This window comes from Hyperolius riggenbachi, chromosome 10 (genome assembly GCF_040937935.1).
Source record: "Hyperolius riggenbachi isolate aHypRig1 chromosome 10, aHypRig1.pri, whole genome shotgun sequence".
In the NCBI taxonomy this organism is placed as follows: domain Eukaryota; kingdom Metazoa; phylum Chordata; class Amphibia; order Anura; family Hyperoliidae; genus Hyperolius; species Hyperolius riggenbachi.
The window spans coordinates 32815591-32830873 of NC_090655.1; the positions used below are offsets into that span (position 1 = coordinate 32815591).

At 43.0% G+C, this 15283-nt stretch overlaps 1 protein-coding gene across 5 annotated transcripts in view; it reads left to right on the forward strand.

Moving 5' to 3' along the window:
* SHTN1 (shootin 1) overlaps positions 1–15283 on the forward strand; it is a 175792-nt gene that overhangs the window by 142223 nt on the left and 18286 nt on the right. For 3 of the 5 annotated variants that reach the window (XM_068258154.1, XM_068258157.1, XM_068258156.1), the window contains 3 exons: positions 3655–3711; positions 7531–7651; positions 14353–14518. In XM_068258154.1, coding sequence (XP_068114255.1) covers positions 3655–3711; positions 7531–7651; positions 14353–14518 — 344 coding nt within the window. The remainder of the gene's footprint in view (positions 1–3654; positions 3712–7530; positions 7652–14352; positions 14519–15283) is intronic. The other 2 variants (XM_068258155.1, XM_068258158.1) reach the window with 1 other exon arrangement.

The following is a 15283-nucleotide window of genomic DNA, read 5'->3' on the forward strand; positions in this document are numbered from 1 at the left end:
ATCAGCGTGGCATTCACGCAACTGCAACTGGACACATAGACCAGAAACTCTCCAAGTTCATTAAAGATTTATTGCACGAGTCCACCATACAGTGTTCAGTCTTGGTTACAGAAGTGAGAAACAGGAAACACAAATTAGCCGTACGTACATCAGCTCTAAATAGCGAAGTCAAGTGAATTGCATTCCTACCTTTAAACTGTGGATACCTTTTATGTACAGAAAACTCTACAGCTCAACAAGTGATAAGTACGGTAGGTACACCCCACTGTAGTTGTGAGATCTGTCCATCACATTAGGAGCTTTTTACTGGCTTCTAGGATGGAGTGACCGCACACACACTGCGCAGCTGTAGATGCTCCAGACCAAATTGGGAGCCCTTACGGATTTTAGAGAAATTGAGGTTGGGGTGTCTTGGCACCCTATGGGAAAAAATACAGGAGACAAAAAAGGGAGCACGATAGTGCAGTATGTCAATTGTAGGTGTGTGGAGAAATTTATTGATTGAAAGGGCTACTCGCAAAGGAGGGTTGCAAGGGGCAACCAACCACAGGAAGCAGGTGGAGACCATAAACCCGACTCCACTCGGGGTGGTCCGGAACGGACCTGAATGCGGTCGCTCTCTTAGACGAAAAAGGATGGAAAAAACCTCAACCGTGGTAAAACTGGTGTTCTGACAAGTATGTACGGGGGTATAACTATGCACAATAAGGGAAAGAGGCACCTTGATTTGAATAAAAGCTTTTAAAACCAGTTTAAAAACGAAAAAGAATGAGGTATCTTACCTCAATGACGAAATCTCTGTAAACTTGCAAAAGATTTTTATTTGAGCACAGGCAACGCATTTGGCAGGTCTGAGCCCGCTTCCTCAGGCCAATACAGTGCCAAATGACAGAAACCATGTAGCATAGGGACTCTAGTTACCTGCCAGGTCCTGGTACATGATAAAAAGGCCTTCCAGAGACTTCAGTAACTTTACAGAAGATGTTATCGCTACCTGGTGAGTTTGAGGTGAAAGGGAGTAACCGTTCCTTAAATGTTAAAGTGGACCCAAACTAAAAATACAAGATTTCAGAGATGAAATCTATTTTCTAAATTATAATAATAAATAGCACCCTTTTTTCAGCTGCATGATGACAAATATAAAATATTTTACATTTATTGGGGAAACCCCTCCATTCCTTTCATATTGCCGGCAAAAAATTCGGCAAACTAGTGGAGTAGATGGTGTCCAGCAAAGGAGGAATTGCTAATGGCTGTCACCTGTATAACCCTAGTTATGCAAAGAGGGTGAAAAGCATGCACTGAAATGCTCATAGGCTTGAAGGAGTGTTTATTTATATTTGTATGTGTCAGAGTGGTGCAACTTAATATTTTGAATTAAAAAAAAATGTTGGTTTGGGTCCGCTTTAATAACCTTAGTCTAAAGGCTATGGCAATTTGCCTTTCTCTTGGTACATAGGAGTAGAAGATATCTGCAGCATCTACACAGTTAACTCCCGTTTTGTGAAGGGCTATTTCCTTGCACCATATCTCTAGCCTCTGAATAACCTCAGTCTATAGGGTTCAGATACCTGGTGTGCTCTTCAATGGAAGTAGCCCTTTGCCAAATCTGGATTAGGCTGTGGATGAGCTGCCATGTTCCTAGTAATCTGGCGTAAGCCTGCTTCAGATATGAACTTGTCTAGAGGCTACGTCTGCCTGCTGGGCTCCAGATATGTCTATATGTTTAAACTGGCACAATGGCCTCAATTCACTAAGATTATGCTGGAGATAAAGCAAGAGAAAACTTACCTCCACATAGTGAGAGAGTTATCCTATCTCTTCATTCCTTACGTTACCTCCTCTGTAGTTAATTTACCTTCTCTGTAGTTATTTTCACATGCAGTTAATTAACAGCCTGTCTTTAACTCTGGAGTTATTTTAAGGATTAAAGAGTTAACTTAAAGACAGAAGAGTTATCTTTAGGTTTGCCTGAGGTAAAATGTTTCCTGAATACTACATGCCTTATCACCATGGTAACAACTCTAGAAGAGTTATTAAAGACAGGAGATAAGCTTAGTGAATTGAGGCCAATCCCTTATTCAATTCCCTTTTTTCTCCTAAGTTTTCTCCTAGGTGATATTTTCACATTTTATGCCACCAGCAAGCAAGAAGATACTCGGAAACATTTGACTACTTTTTTTTTTTCTACCACTTCCCTCATTCGTTTAGTTGACTCACACTCCGACCATATGTACTTATGCACGCCAGATTTCTCTGCCAATTGCAGCTTCTTCCAGCTGTTGTTTAGGCATGTCCATAGCTTCACATGTGCGGTCTATCCATCTTAGCCTGTACTGTCCTCTTCTTCTTTTGCCCTCAATTGTTTCAAGCATCACGGATTTCTCCATAGAACCTGGCCTTATCACAATGTGTCCAAAGTATTTAAGTTTTAATAGTACTATCAATGCTTCTAGTGAACATTCTGACCTTTTTTTCTTTTAAGTTTTGACTGGTTTCACTTTCTAGCAGTCCAGGGAACTCTCAGCAGCTTTCTCCAAACCCACAATTCAAAAGCATCATTTTTTTCTGCCCATGGCCTTATTTATTGTCCAATTTTTACAGCCATAAGTTGCTACTGGGAGGACCATGGCTTTAACTATCCTAATCTTTGTTGGTAAGGTGACCTCTCTATCTTGTAGTATCTTGTCCAAACTTGCCATAGCTTTCCTCTCAAGTAACAAGTGTCTTAAATCTCATGGCTGCAGTCACCATCTGCTGAGATCTTTGATCCCAGGAAGATGAAATCTGTTACAACTTCTACTTTTTCTTCATCTATTTGTAGATTTTTCATTGGAGCAGATAACATGACTTTAGTTTTCTTGATGTTAAGCAGTAGACCAGCTGTGACACTTTCTTGTTTGACATTCATGGTTAGGCTCTTCGATTATTTCTCTGTTTCAGCCATCAGAGTGCTATCATCGGCATATCTGATAGTTAATAATCCTGCCAGGTGTTTTAATTCCAGTATGTGATTCATTCAAATTAGCTTTCCACATTACCTATTCAGCATTTAAATTAAATAGATATGGAGACAATATGCAACCTTGTCGCACTTGTTTGCCTTACTCTGTTCTAACTGTTGCTTCTTCTCCTCAAAAGAAAAAAGAGATGGCCTGGTATCGGCATTTCCACTTTTCGACCTACTTTTTGGTAATTTTTCAAGTGCAGAGTGCTGAAGTTATTTTAAAATATAAATAAAGTACCTCCTTGGAGAAAACTTGGGGGAAAAAGGTGAATAGTGTAAGGGCCAGAATGCAACTACTAGTTTTTATCAGTTGGCCAGTTAATTTGATTGTTATGCCTGTTGTGTGATGACTATTTGAGCATGACGTGGTGGTGACTGTTTAGCCGTTGCTGTGTTTTTAGAGGTTTATATGAATTTTTGTGTTGAGTATTCTTACATTACTATATGGAGCACTTTCTGTTTCCTTTTTTGTTTTATGTTGTGGGGTTTAAGTGCAGAGTGTAAAAAATAGAAGTTAGATTACATTACCAATGGTAGATCCAGTTTCGTAACTCCTTAAATCCACTCAAGGTGTGAATAACTCGGCTATGGGGCCCAACAGGACATGTGATCACCAGAGCTATAATATTGTCTTCTCTGTTTCTCAGCAGCCAGAAGAGGCTAAACCTCCGAACAGTGCTGTTCACGAGCTCCGCGGCATGCTGGTGAGTACTGTATATTGTTTCTGTATTTTTTTTGTCATCTGTCCCTTTTTAGCCTCCATACTGGCATTACCAGAGATTTGATTTTTTTGTTGATTTGTATGCAGGGTGATTAAATCATTCAGTCATTAAAACTCTGTGATCGATATCCTACCATCAGCTTTTTTTGATGGTAAGGTTATCTGTTTTTTGACACCTATCCATCGGCCATCCTCACAAAGGAAAAAGGAGTGTGCTATGAAGAAAATAAGGAGAGAGAAGTGAGAGAGAGAAGAAAAATATCCTCTTACCCTTTCAGTGTGGTATAGAGAAAGTGCCTTGCACAGCATGGGAGGAATCATGTTTACTATTGGCACAAAGGTTTTTTTTCTTTATTCCCTTAGCTGAAGACGCACCCCTTTTTTCCTTATATAGATACCAGTGAATATGGGGGGGGCTTTAATTTGGCACAGGGGTAGTTCCCTCTGAGGGCCATCAGGAATGAGCTGCATATGTCATTACCCACAAGGCTGTGCATCAGTAGGCCAAATTTAAACTAGGCCCACACTGTGGGCAGGGCTTCACCTTTTCAGCTGGATTTCCATTGGCTGCAGGACTTTATCCCTTCTAAGACCTGGGTTTTCCCTGACCAACCTGCCATCAGCTCCACATTGGTGGTGAGTTATTTTACACTTTACAGTTCCTCTTTAAAGGACAACTATCATGGAAAATTTAAGTTTTATAAACCTAGAAATGTACATTTATCCAGGAGTAAAATGCACTATAAATTACTTTTCCCTTATGTTGGTGTCGCATACATTTATATCTATGTATTTTAAATGTCACAATTTTTTTCACGATCGTGGTCCTTTAAACAGCAGCCCTGATCCCTGTCACAGGGCCCCTAGTGGCCGGACCGCAAAATGCCTTCCAATCGGTTTCAGCACACAGACCATGCAAGCTGTGGTCGCAATCGGTGCGCAGAAACCGCTGGAATTTTGGCAGCAGACCGACTAGAAGGGAGCCTGTGATTTACGGTAATTACAAATTACACACTATTTCAGGGTATAACTGCCACCACCTCTGTTACCATGGGACAGAGGAGCCCACTGACTTGCTGAGTCTAGACCTGCAAATAAAAACGGTTAAACACACTCTATTCTGTCTAGCTAGCAACAATAGTAGCGACTCTTCAGAAGTCAGGGTTCAGTTTGTGCGGCTGAATAGCAGGGTAGCTGGACAAATAAAAGACGTTTGCGTCGTTTATTAAAACGCAATATAAATAATATATACAGAAAATCATTAAAATCAACAATTATAGAAACATTAATAGCCAGTATGAAAATAAAAGGAAGGAGAAAATACTTAGGTTTGTGGAAATATGTCCTTTCTGGGAAAACTTGTAAAGTTCCTTTGTTTCAGAATCACGAGCAAAGTTCAGACAAGATGGCCGCTTACCACATGGTCCTCTGGCTAGCAGCAGGCTCTCGTGACGATGGAATTTGGAGGACTAAAGCCCGCCTGCTAGCAATGTGCTTTTGATGAAGCTGGTTTGGGGGTGTGGCAACGCCTGCCCCCTCTTAACTACAAACCAATCACAGTTAAGAAAAGGTGGGGGGAAAGGCTGCGCATCCCTAAACACATGTTGCAATTGAATGGTTAATCGCACAGACATACACCGCCTCTGCCAGACTGAAAAATGCATGCCCTGCATCCAAGACAAGTGCTAACATTTATTAAACTAGGAGGAACTTTAGCTTCCAATATGGTTTGCATGCAAAGTATATTATACAAGACACTTGCGCCACAGTGAGGCAAACCTGCGGGCAAGTGACCTAACCTAAATTTAAAACCTTTAAAGCAGCTAAGCAAAAAGAAAATGTGTAACTTACATTTTGTTGAACAGCGAGGAGAACGCCATCTGAATTGAATGCGAGGTGTGCAGGAAGTCTATTTAGGTGCTGCACACTGAGCTGGTGGTCATTTCAGATGCAGCCTTAGCAGTATGCGCTGGCGTTCTCCTCGCTGTTCAACAAAATGTAAGTTACACATTTTCTTTTTGCTTAGCTGCTCCCAAGGTTTTAAATTTAGGTTAGGTCACTTGCCCGCAGGTTTGCCTCACCGTGGCGCAAGTGTCTAGTATAATATACTTTGCATGCAAACCATATTGGAAGCTAAAGTTCCTCCTAGTTTAATAAATGTTAGCAATAATCTTGGATGCAGGGCATGCATTTTTCAGTCTGGCAGAGGTGGTGTATGCCTGTGCGATTAACCATTCAATTGCAACATGTGTTTAGGGATGCGCAGCCTTTCCCCCCACCTTTTCTTAACTTTGTAACTATGTAACTATCAGGTTAGCTGCTCCCAGCCGCTCCTCCTGAGTTTCCTGTTTGCATAATAAGTAGTAGCAGATTTGCATGTGATTTGCATCTGAATTGAATGCGAGGTGTGCAGGAAGTCTATTTAGGTGCTGCACACTGAGCTGGTGGTCATTTCAAATGCAGCCTTAGCGGTATGCGCTGGCGTTCTCTTCGCTACAAACCAATCACAGTTCATTCCGTCTGAGAGAGATTTAGGTTTAAACCTATAAAACACTGTAATTCAAAACCGATAAATGCCACATTGGCGCTGATAACAGATTAATATTCCTCAGATGATAATTCCTATGACATCAGACTTGATTAGGGTCGAGGTTCCAGTTCCTGAGAAGTTGAATAACTTGGTTGTAGGACCCCTGGCCCCTCTAGACTGGTATCAATAGATTCAACACGACTCTACAACTCCAATGATACCGCTCCCATAACTTTCCTATTTACGGTATTCCGTAAATATGCAAAAAAACATATAACACAGGCATCTGAATCTGCCCCTAACGTTGCCGCACTGGCTAGCTCGTCCAGGCCACCTGGGGAGCTAGCTTGCTGGCTTCCTTTCAGGCAGCCATATGTCTGAGCAATAGACACCTCTGTTAAGGTCCAGATTCCAGTCATATGCTAATTACAAATCACAGGCATCCTGTACCTTAGGTTACTGAACTATTTCTCTGCTGAGAGAAGAAGAGAGCCCAGGCTTGACTGCAGATAGCCAGACAGCCAATTCAGATTCTATCTTAATCGCAATCGGTGCAAAAAATTCGATTGCGATCGCATTTTTTTCACTGGCGGTTCACGGACACCGTCTGCGGCCACGCAACCGTCCGTGACAATCCCTGTTAATGCGTTGGGGAGAAATCTAGACTGAGCTATCGTCTTAACTGACCGCAGGCCACCCGAAGGCATTGTTCTTCTGCTCGCCCTGCCTGTGAATTTAGTAGAATACAAAATATTTACAACACTTCTTACAGCATTGACCTTTAATACGTGTCTTCTCCAAGAAAGGGCCCAATGGTCCTATTGTTTGGCTGGCTATCTCTGGCCCTGTAAAGACCAGAGCCTTTTTTTCAATCCGGCGGTTGTGATCACTGATTGGCTCACAGTGATCACTTGGTAAGGAGCCAATGAAACTGTCTCCTTACCCATTGGAGGCAGCTCCATTATCACATGACAGGCGAGTCTGTGGCAGCGAGCAAGGATTGGCTCGGGACCACAGAAATCCATAATGTAGAATCTACACTGTATCAGACTTGGAGAGCCACAGATGCGGCGTAGATTCTACTTACCGATGTCCCGAACTAGTTAAAGAACACCACCTATGCTTTTGAAGCTGTAAGGAAAATACATTGCTATATTATAAAGTCAGTTGATCGCTACAAAACAGAGTTGCCAGCAGGCTAGAGAGATAGAGTGGCTATCTCTAGATTCAGCATACATGGAAGAGGCTAACGCATTGTGTGTTCCACCGCAGGATACTCTGGGCTCCACATCCAGCCGGAGAAAAGTTGGCACCATCAGTACAGCTTCCACCGAAACAGAGCTGCAAAGAATTCTGCGACGCAGGAAAGTCACCACAGATCAGGACCCATCCTGTAAGTCTGGAGGGCGTGGCAATAAATGTGACGAAAGTAAGACGCACCATGCCCACTCGTCAGCCCAGCCTAAAAGTGGGTGTGGTTACCCCAGGCTCTTATCACATGGGTGTCATAGGAGAGCATAGTATTAATGAGAAGAACATGGTGTGCTAATTTCTTGGTGCCTTGCCTTGTTTCTTTGCCCCACCCACTGTATTCCACGTGAGCCCCCATTCGTTTCCAAAGCCCCTCACAGCGTATACTGTGTGCAAGGTCTGCTGCCTCAGATACTGCTCTCCTGCAGCATGCAGCAACAGGTAAACCTCATCCTTTATCAAGCTGGCTAATGAATGAAACAAAATATGCATATATATCTTCCGGACCCGGAAGTGACATCAGAGTCTTAGTAACAAATTAATCAAATGAAAAGGGAAATAACATTCTTAAAGATATAGGAGCACTTATCTGACAGCTGTCAGGTAAAGGCAAATCAAAGGTGTAGGTTCATCTGTGAGCCCAAAGACAATGGAGTCATGGAATTTATTCTGAAAAAAACATAAATACAGAAATGTACGTTAAATTCCTTGTCGGGTGCAGCGTATCCAGGCAGTGAAGTCCACTGAATTCACTGGATTTATTTCTATAATTATAGGTTTTTCTCCAGATTACGATCAATGTGATGTCTCCACTGTCTTTGGGTTTACGGATGTGTCTACCTGATTTGCCTTTACCTGACTGCTGTCAGATAAGTGTTGCTATAACTCTTAAGCCCCATCTACACCATACAAATTTTTTTTGCGATTTGATTCATCGATTTGATTGAATTCGACATGTCCAATCAGGATTCGATTCATTTTGCCATTGTTCTGCAATGGCAAATCGAATTGAAGTGATGAATCGTATCGCACCAAAGATTGTATGGTGTAGATGGGGCTTAAGAATGTTTCACCTGTATATATGCCTTTTTTGTTTCATCCATCAGCCAGCTTGATAAAGGATGAGATTTACTGTTGCTGAATGCTGCATAAGCTGTATTGCTGAAAAACTTTGAGCTCAACAAAGAGCATTGTGTGCTGCAACTTGCCATTTTATTGTTCTACTAAGGAGGGGGAGGAGACCTCTTGTTGCTGGCATACATAATGACTTAGTCCACTGCAGGTGCTTCTACATCCGCCCCATAATAATGTGTGTGTGTCTGTGTGTGTGTCTGTGTGTGTGTCTGTGTGTGTGTCTGTGTGTGTGTCTGTGTGTGTGTCTGTGTCTGTGTGTGTGTCTGTGTGTGTGTCTGTGTGTGTGTCTGTGTGTGTGTCTGTGTGTGTGTCTGTGTGTGTGTCTGTGTGTGTGTCTGTGTGTGTGTCTGTGTGTGTCTGTGTCTGTGTGTGTGTGTGTGTTTATATAGCGCTGACATCTTACCCAGCGCTGTACAGGGTATATTAACTTGTCACTTAAAGGGACTCCGAGCAGTGCAGAAACTATAGAAAGATGCATATCATTTTAAAGCTCTCTTTCTCCTCTTTCCAATGATATATAAACCGCTGCCCTACGCCTTTTAGTTTTCGCTATTTTCGCGATTGAAATTGCCGCGGCCGCAATTTCAATCGCAAAAATGGAGAAAACTAAAAGGCGTAGGGCGACGATTTAGGTGTCGCCAGAAAGAGGAGAAAGAGAGCTTTAAAATGATATCCATCTTTCCATAGTTACATTGTATTACACAGGGCGACTTTTTCTGCTGAATGGAGCTGCTGACACTGGGGAAAGTGTCGTCCTGTGTAATACAAGTAACTATGGAAAGATGGATATCATTTTAAAGCTCTCTTTCTCCTCTTTCTGGCGACACCTAAATCGTCGCTCTACGCCTTTTAGTTTTCTCCATTTTTGCGATTGAAATTGCGGCCGCGGCAATTTCAATCGCGAATATAGCGAAAACTAAAAGGCGTAGGGCGGCGGTTTATATATCATTGGAAAGAGGAGAAAGAGAGCTTTAAAATGATATGCATCTTTCCATAGTTTCTGCACTGCTCGGAGTCCCTTTAAAGGAAAACTATCAATACCCAAGTGTTCTAAAATGACATGTACAACTGTCTAAGTAGATGTGTAAAAATTTTCCTACTTTTCATGTTAAATATCAGAGGCTTTGCGTGATTTAGCTTTGTTTGGAACGAATCAATTGCAGAAGCGTTGTCTGCTTCAATGCACAGCCAGTGTTGCATATCAGACTAGAGAGTATTTTTCACTGAAAGCAAAAACAGTATGAAAAGCTGTGGTGTCAGACAAATGTTTATAACAAGTTACATTTCCTCTGCTCTCTTCAGTCACTTCATTCAGAGGAGACAGGACGCTGCAGCTGCTGAGAGCTTTCTCTCTCACACACACAGGGTTAACAAAGTGTGAGGGGAATTCCCCCTCCCCTCATGGTTCATTCTGCTGTCAGTTTTGTCAGAAAAGTGTGAAAGTATTTTGATAGCTAAACAAAAAGGTTGCCAGTGAAATGTATACACCAGTACTTGGCAGCACTTCCCAAACCATTCCTATCTCCGTTGAAAAAATATTTCAATCGATAGTGTTCCTTAAGGCTACTTTCCCACCAGGATGTTGCGTTTTAGGGGACGTTATGGTCGCATAACGTGCCACTAACGCAATGTATGGTGGTGTTGAAGTTGGACGTCAGATTGAGCTGCGTTATGCAGCTCTCAAAGCAGCCGCTCCAGGTTAGTTATAGGAAGTTCGGATCTTTTTAAGGATTCGGATCATTTGAATCAGATCATTGAAAAGATCCGGATCTTTGAACCGAATCATTTTACTAGGGAAGCAGACTGGGTGAAATGACTAGCAGGACAGGACTTTCCCTGCACTGTACATTCTGTATGTTCCTGTTTCTTCCAGACAGACATCTACTGTGAACCGAATCTTTCATTGTGATGATCCGGATGGATCGACTCACAAAAAAGATCCGGATCAAATGAAGGATTCGTTCATGATCCGGACAACACTACAGTCCTACCATGAGTCTCTGCAGTGCAGTGAATATTAATTAGCCATGTGGCTGGCCGCGGAGGAGGAGGGGGAGGGTAGACCACCTCCTCCAACATTACTGAGCATGTGCAAGCAGTCTAACGCTGCTTAGCCCAGTATTACGTACAGCATGCAGCACTTTGTTTAAACTTGCTGCGTTACTATGTAACGCAACGTGGGCACTGTGAACAGCACATTGATTTTACAGTGCTGTGAGTTAGGCTGCGTTACTGGCTGCTGTAACGTGGGACTTTGACGTCCCACTGTGAAACCAGCCTTAAGGTGGGGCTCGCAACTTAATCCCTGCCATAGTCATATGTCTATGTATGCATCGTGTAGTGTATGTATCATAGTTTAGGGCCAATTTAGGGGGAAGCCAATTAACTTATCTGTATGTTTTTGGGATGCGGGAGGAAACAAAGTGCCTGGGGAAACCCATGCAGACACAGGGAGAACATACAAACTCCTTGTAGGTAGTGCCATGGCTGAGATTTGAGCTCGGGACCCAGCGCTGCAAGGCGAGAGTGCTAACCACTATGTTACCATGCTGCCCTATGTTCACACTGTGCATTACATTGCAAATTTGAGCAACGCCAGTTTTAGTTCTACAAGGACATCGGAAAATGCATAGAAATTCCTTTCTGATATCTCCATGGCTACCTACAGTACTATTCAGTATCACCACTAGAGCAAGGACTGTGAAGGTGCCCAGAGGAGAGATAAAGTGAACCTGAACTCTTGCACAGGACAGAAGGAAAACAGAGAAATGTACCCTGTATGTACAGGGTGGGCCATTTATATGAAAACACCTTAATAAAATGGGAATGGTTGGTGGCATTAACTTCCTGTTTGTGGCACATTAGTACATGTGAGAGGGGAAACTTTTCAAAATGGGTGGTGACCATGGCGGCCATTTTGAATCCAACTTTAGTTTTTTCAATAGGAAGAGGGTCATGTGACACATCAAACTTATTGAAAATTCCACAAGAAAAACAATGGTTTGCTTGGTTTTAACGTAACTTTATTCTTTCATTAGTTATTTACAAGTTTCTCTTTGTTTACAGCCATTGACATGTCGCTGAGATTATCACGTGAGGAGCAGATATAAATTGTGTTGTCTGGTGAATGCAGTAACCAGGTCATTGCAGCAGATTTCAATGCAAGACACCCTATGAGACCACCCAACTCCCATGCTACGGTTAGAAAACTGCTTGCTAAGTTTTGTGAAACTGGTTCAGTGTTGGATTTGCCAAAATGTGGAAGCATGAAATCTGTCACTAATGAAGAAATATCAATGGCTGTCCTAGCAAGAGCCCACAGCGTAGCACTCACCATATGTCACTGGAGGGTGACATTAGTCCCTTCGGCGGATATTAGCTACTCACAAATGGCACCCTAATAAAGCTCCAGCTACTGCAGCATCTCAACGAGGATGACCCAGAGCGCCGAATTTGCAAATTGGCAAAACAAAAATTGGAACAGGACCCTCAGTTTACGAAGAAGATTTTGTTCAGTAATGAGGCAAACTTTTATGTGAATGGTGAAGTTAACAAACAAAACCACCGCTATTGGTCTGACACTAACCCACATTGGATAGATCCCTCCAAGGCTGTTGGAACAAAAAAAATTGATGGTATGGTGTGGTATATGGGGTACAAAGATAGTGGGGCCATTCTTCATCAATGGAAACCTTAAAGCCACTGAATATGTGAAATTGCTACATGATGATGCGTTTCCCTCTTTATGCATTGAAGCTGGCACGTTCCCTGAGTTTTTCCAGCAAGATGGTGCACCACCACATTATGGGTGTCAGGTCCGAGCATTCCTAGAAGAACAGTTTCCTAGAGTGCGGATTGGTTGTCGTGGGCCAGTTGAATGTCCCCCAAGGTCTCCCGATCTGACCCCTTAGACTTTTATCTTTGGGGTCATCTGAAGGCAATTGTCTATGCTGTGAAGGTACGAGATGTGCAGCACCTGAAACTACGGATACTGGAAGCCTGTGCTAGCATTTCTCCTGCAGTGTTGCTATCAGTGTGAGAAGAGTGGGAGAAGAGGGTTGCATTGACAATCCAGCACAATGGACAGCACTTTGAACACATTTTATAAGTGGTCAGAAACGTGTAAATAACTCATGAAAGAATAAAGTTACGTTAAAACCAAGCACACCATTGCTTTTCTTGTGAAATTCCCAATAAGTTTGATGTCACATGACCCTCTTCCTATTGAAAAAACTAAAGTTGGATTCAAAATGGCTGACTTCAAAATGGCCGCCATGGTCACCACCCATCTTGAAAAGTTTTCCTCCCTCACACATACTAATGTGCCACAAACAGGAAGTTAATATCACCAACCATTCCCATTTTATTAAGGTGTATCCATATAAATGGCCCACCCTGTATTTTGAGAGTTTAGCCTGTTTACTTCCCCCTCATTTGTGTCTAATCACTAGTTGATTGTGATTGTAATTTGACCTCTCCCGTGTCACATGACTGCCATGACAGATAAGGCAGATAAGCTCATTTGAAAGTACAGGATGTTAACAATATGTCTGCTTCCATGAATCAGGAAGTAGACACACTGCAGATTTATTTTAGGATTTGTATCAGCTGTAACAAAGCAATTTTATTTGTTTAACGGTTATTATGCTGTTGCGTATCTAAGCAGTATTAAACTCTGACATAATATTCAAGAAAAATGTTTACCTACTTTTTGTATCCCATACAGTTATCATACAGTTATCATATTTGCTTTTTGTGCATAAGTATTATTCATTTAGAAATTACAAGTTCCCAAAGTACAGTTGTATTTGCTCTGAAAGCTGCCATTGCATTTTGTAATGTACTCGGTAATGATTTCTGAGCAGTGTATCCGCTCTGGACACATTAAAAGACTTTTCTGCACACAGTCAGGGAATGTTTACATTCCTCTCTGCTACAATTAAGTAAACACAAGATAATGTTATCACCAGTTCAGATGTGGGATCTCCCTGCAGGGGAGCTTTCTATTGAAAAAGTCCTGTGTTTTAACCCTTTGAATGCTGTCATGCTGAAAAAAAAATTGTATTAGTATATTATATGCTGTAAATAATCTTTTCGAGCAAAGAAGAAATGCTGGGTTTTATACCACTTAAAGGTGGACAGCGAGGCGTCAGCCAATTCCTGAGAAATTTCATGCAGAAATCGATTGGGAATCGGCCTGTGGCATATGGGCAGATCGTCTGATCAGAGAGAGATCTGTCTTGGCTTGTGTATGGGCACCTTTAGGGCTGGTTCAGACGGGCGTTTGGAGGCATCGCGTTCGTTGGCATCGCGGCGGCGGGCTTTCAGCAGCGTTCGGATGCGGTCGCGTTTTTTCTTCCCCCTAGGGGTACATTAGCCGTCGCGGTTAACCGCTCCTGGAAGCTACATGTAGCTTCCAGGGGCTCCTTTAACACCAGGGAAAATCGGGACCCGAACGCCACATTCGTGTAAACGCGCGTAAAAGCTTGGTACAAACGCTCCCATTCACTTGAATTGGAGCGTTTAACACCAAGCCCCGAACGCTGGCTGTAAACGCTCCGCAAGCGTCCGTCTGAACCAGCCCTTATGTAGATGCTTGGACCTCCCTGGAGAGGCTGTTGATACACCTCGGTAGCGGCGCTCTTCAGAGCAGATCTTGCAGTGTATGAGCAGTTCACTAAAGTTTGTACTTCTCTTGTTTTGATCTAGGGGGGACTCTGACAGCTACGGAATCCAAATCCATGCCTGTCCTGGGCTCAACGACTGTCAGCCAGGTGCCCGGAAAAGTGGTGTCCCGGCCGCAGTGTGACAGCCCCGGAGGAGGCGGAGGGGCGCAGGGCGCTGGCAAGCCGCCTCCTGTGAAGAACACGTCTCCGTAAGTAACACTGCCTTTGTGGGTTTTCCAGCAATCTCTCCCAGCCGCGGTGAAAGCCTTGCAGAGATTTGATGCCTTTCAGGGAACAATAAACCATATATGGCGTAACTAATCGCAGTCTGTGCGTTACAGACACAGGGGCCTGCAGGCCTTTAATCTAGCTGCTGATCCCCGTGTATAAGGACAGGTTGGATTCATTATGTGATCTGTACCAGCCTCCTGAGTGTGCATTTCAGTCACCATACCTCCCTTCACCCCCCTTCCTCCCCACACCAGCCACCTTCTTATTCTGTCTCCGGTTTCAGTCGCCCGCCTGTCAGGTGAGCGCTGAGCTGGAAGAGGAGGAAACATGGGAACAAATGGTGTTACAATCACGCTCAATTAAACCGCTGACTTCCTGTTTTCTTGGCAATAAAACACAAGTCAGATTTTTTTCCGCAGGAAGTCCCGCTCTGGCATTGCTCTCAAGTGTCTGTGTTCTTTTTAATTCTGAGGAAAGATTACAGGCTTAACAACTTTTAATGGTTCCTTTAAACACAATGCAAATAATGATAAAACAACTGTTTGGTTCTCTTTCTCCGTAATGTAACTGTGCTCCCCTGTTGTTGCAAAGGTTGCCCATAGGACTGCTGGAGAAGCATGAGGTCACTTCCTACTCTACCCCATACCTCCCAACTTTTTGAGACGAGAAAGAGGGACACTTAAGCCACACCCCTGATCACGCCCCGTCATACCCCTAGTCACGCATGCGATAAAGATTTCATA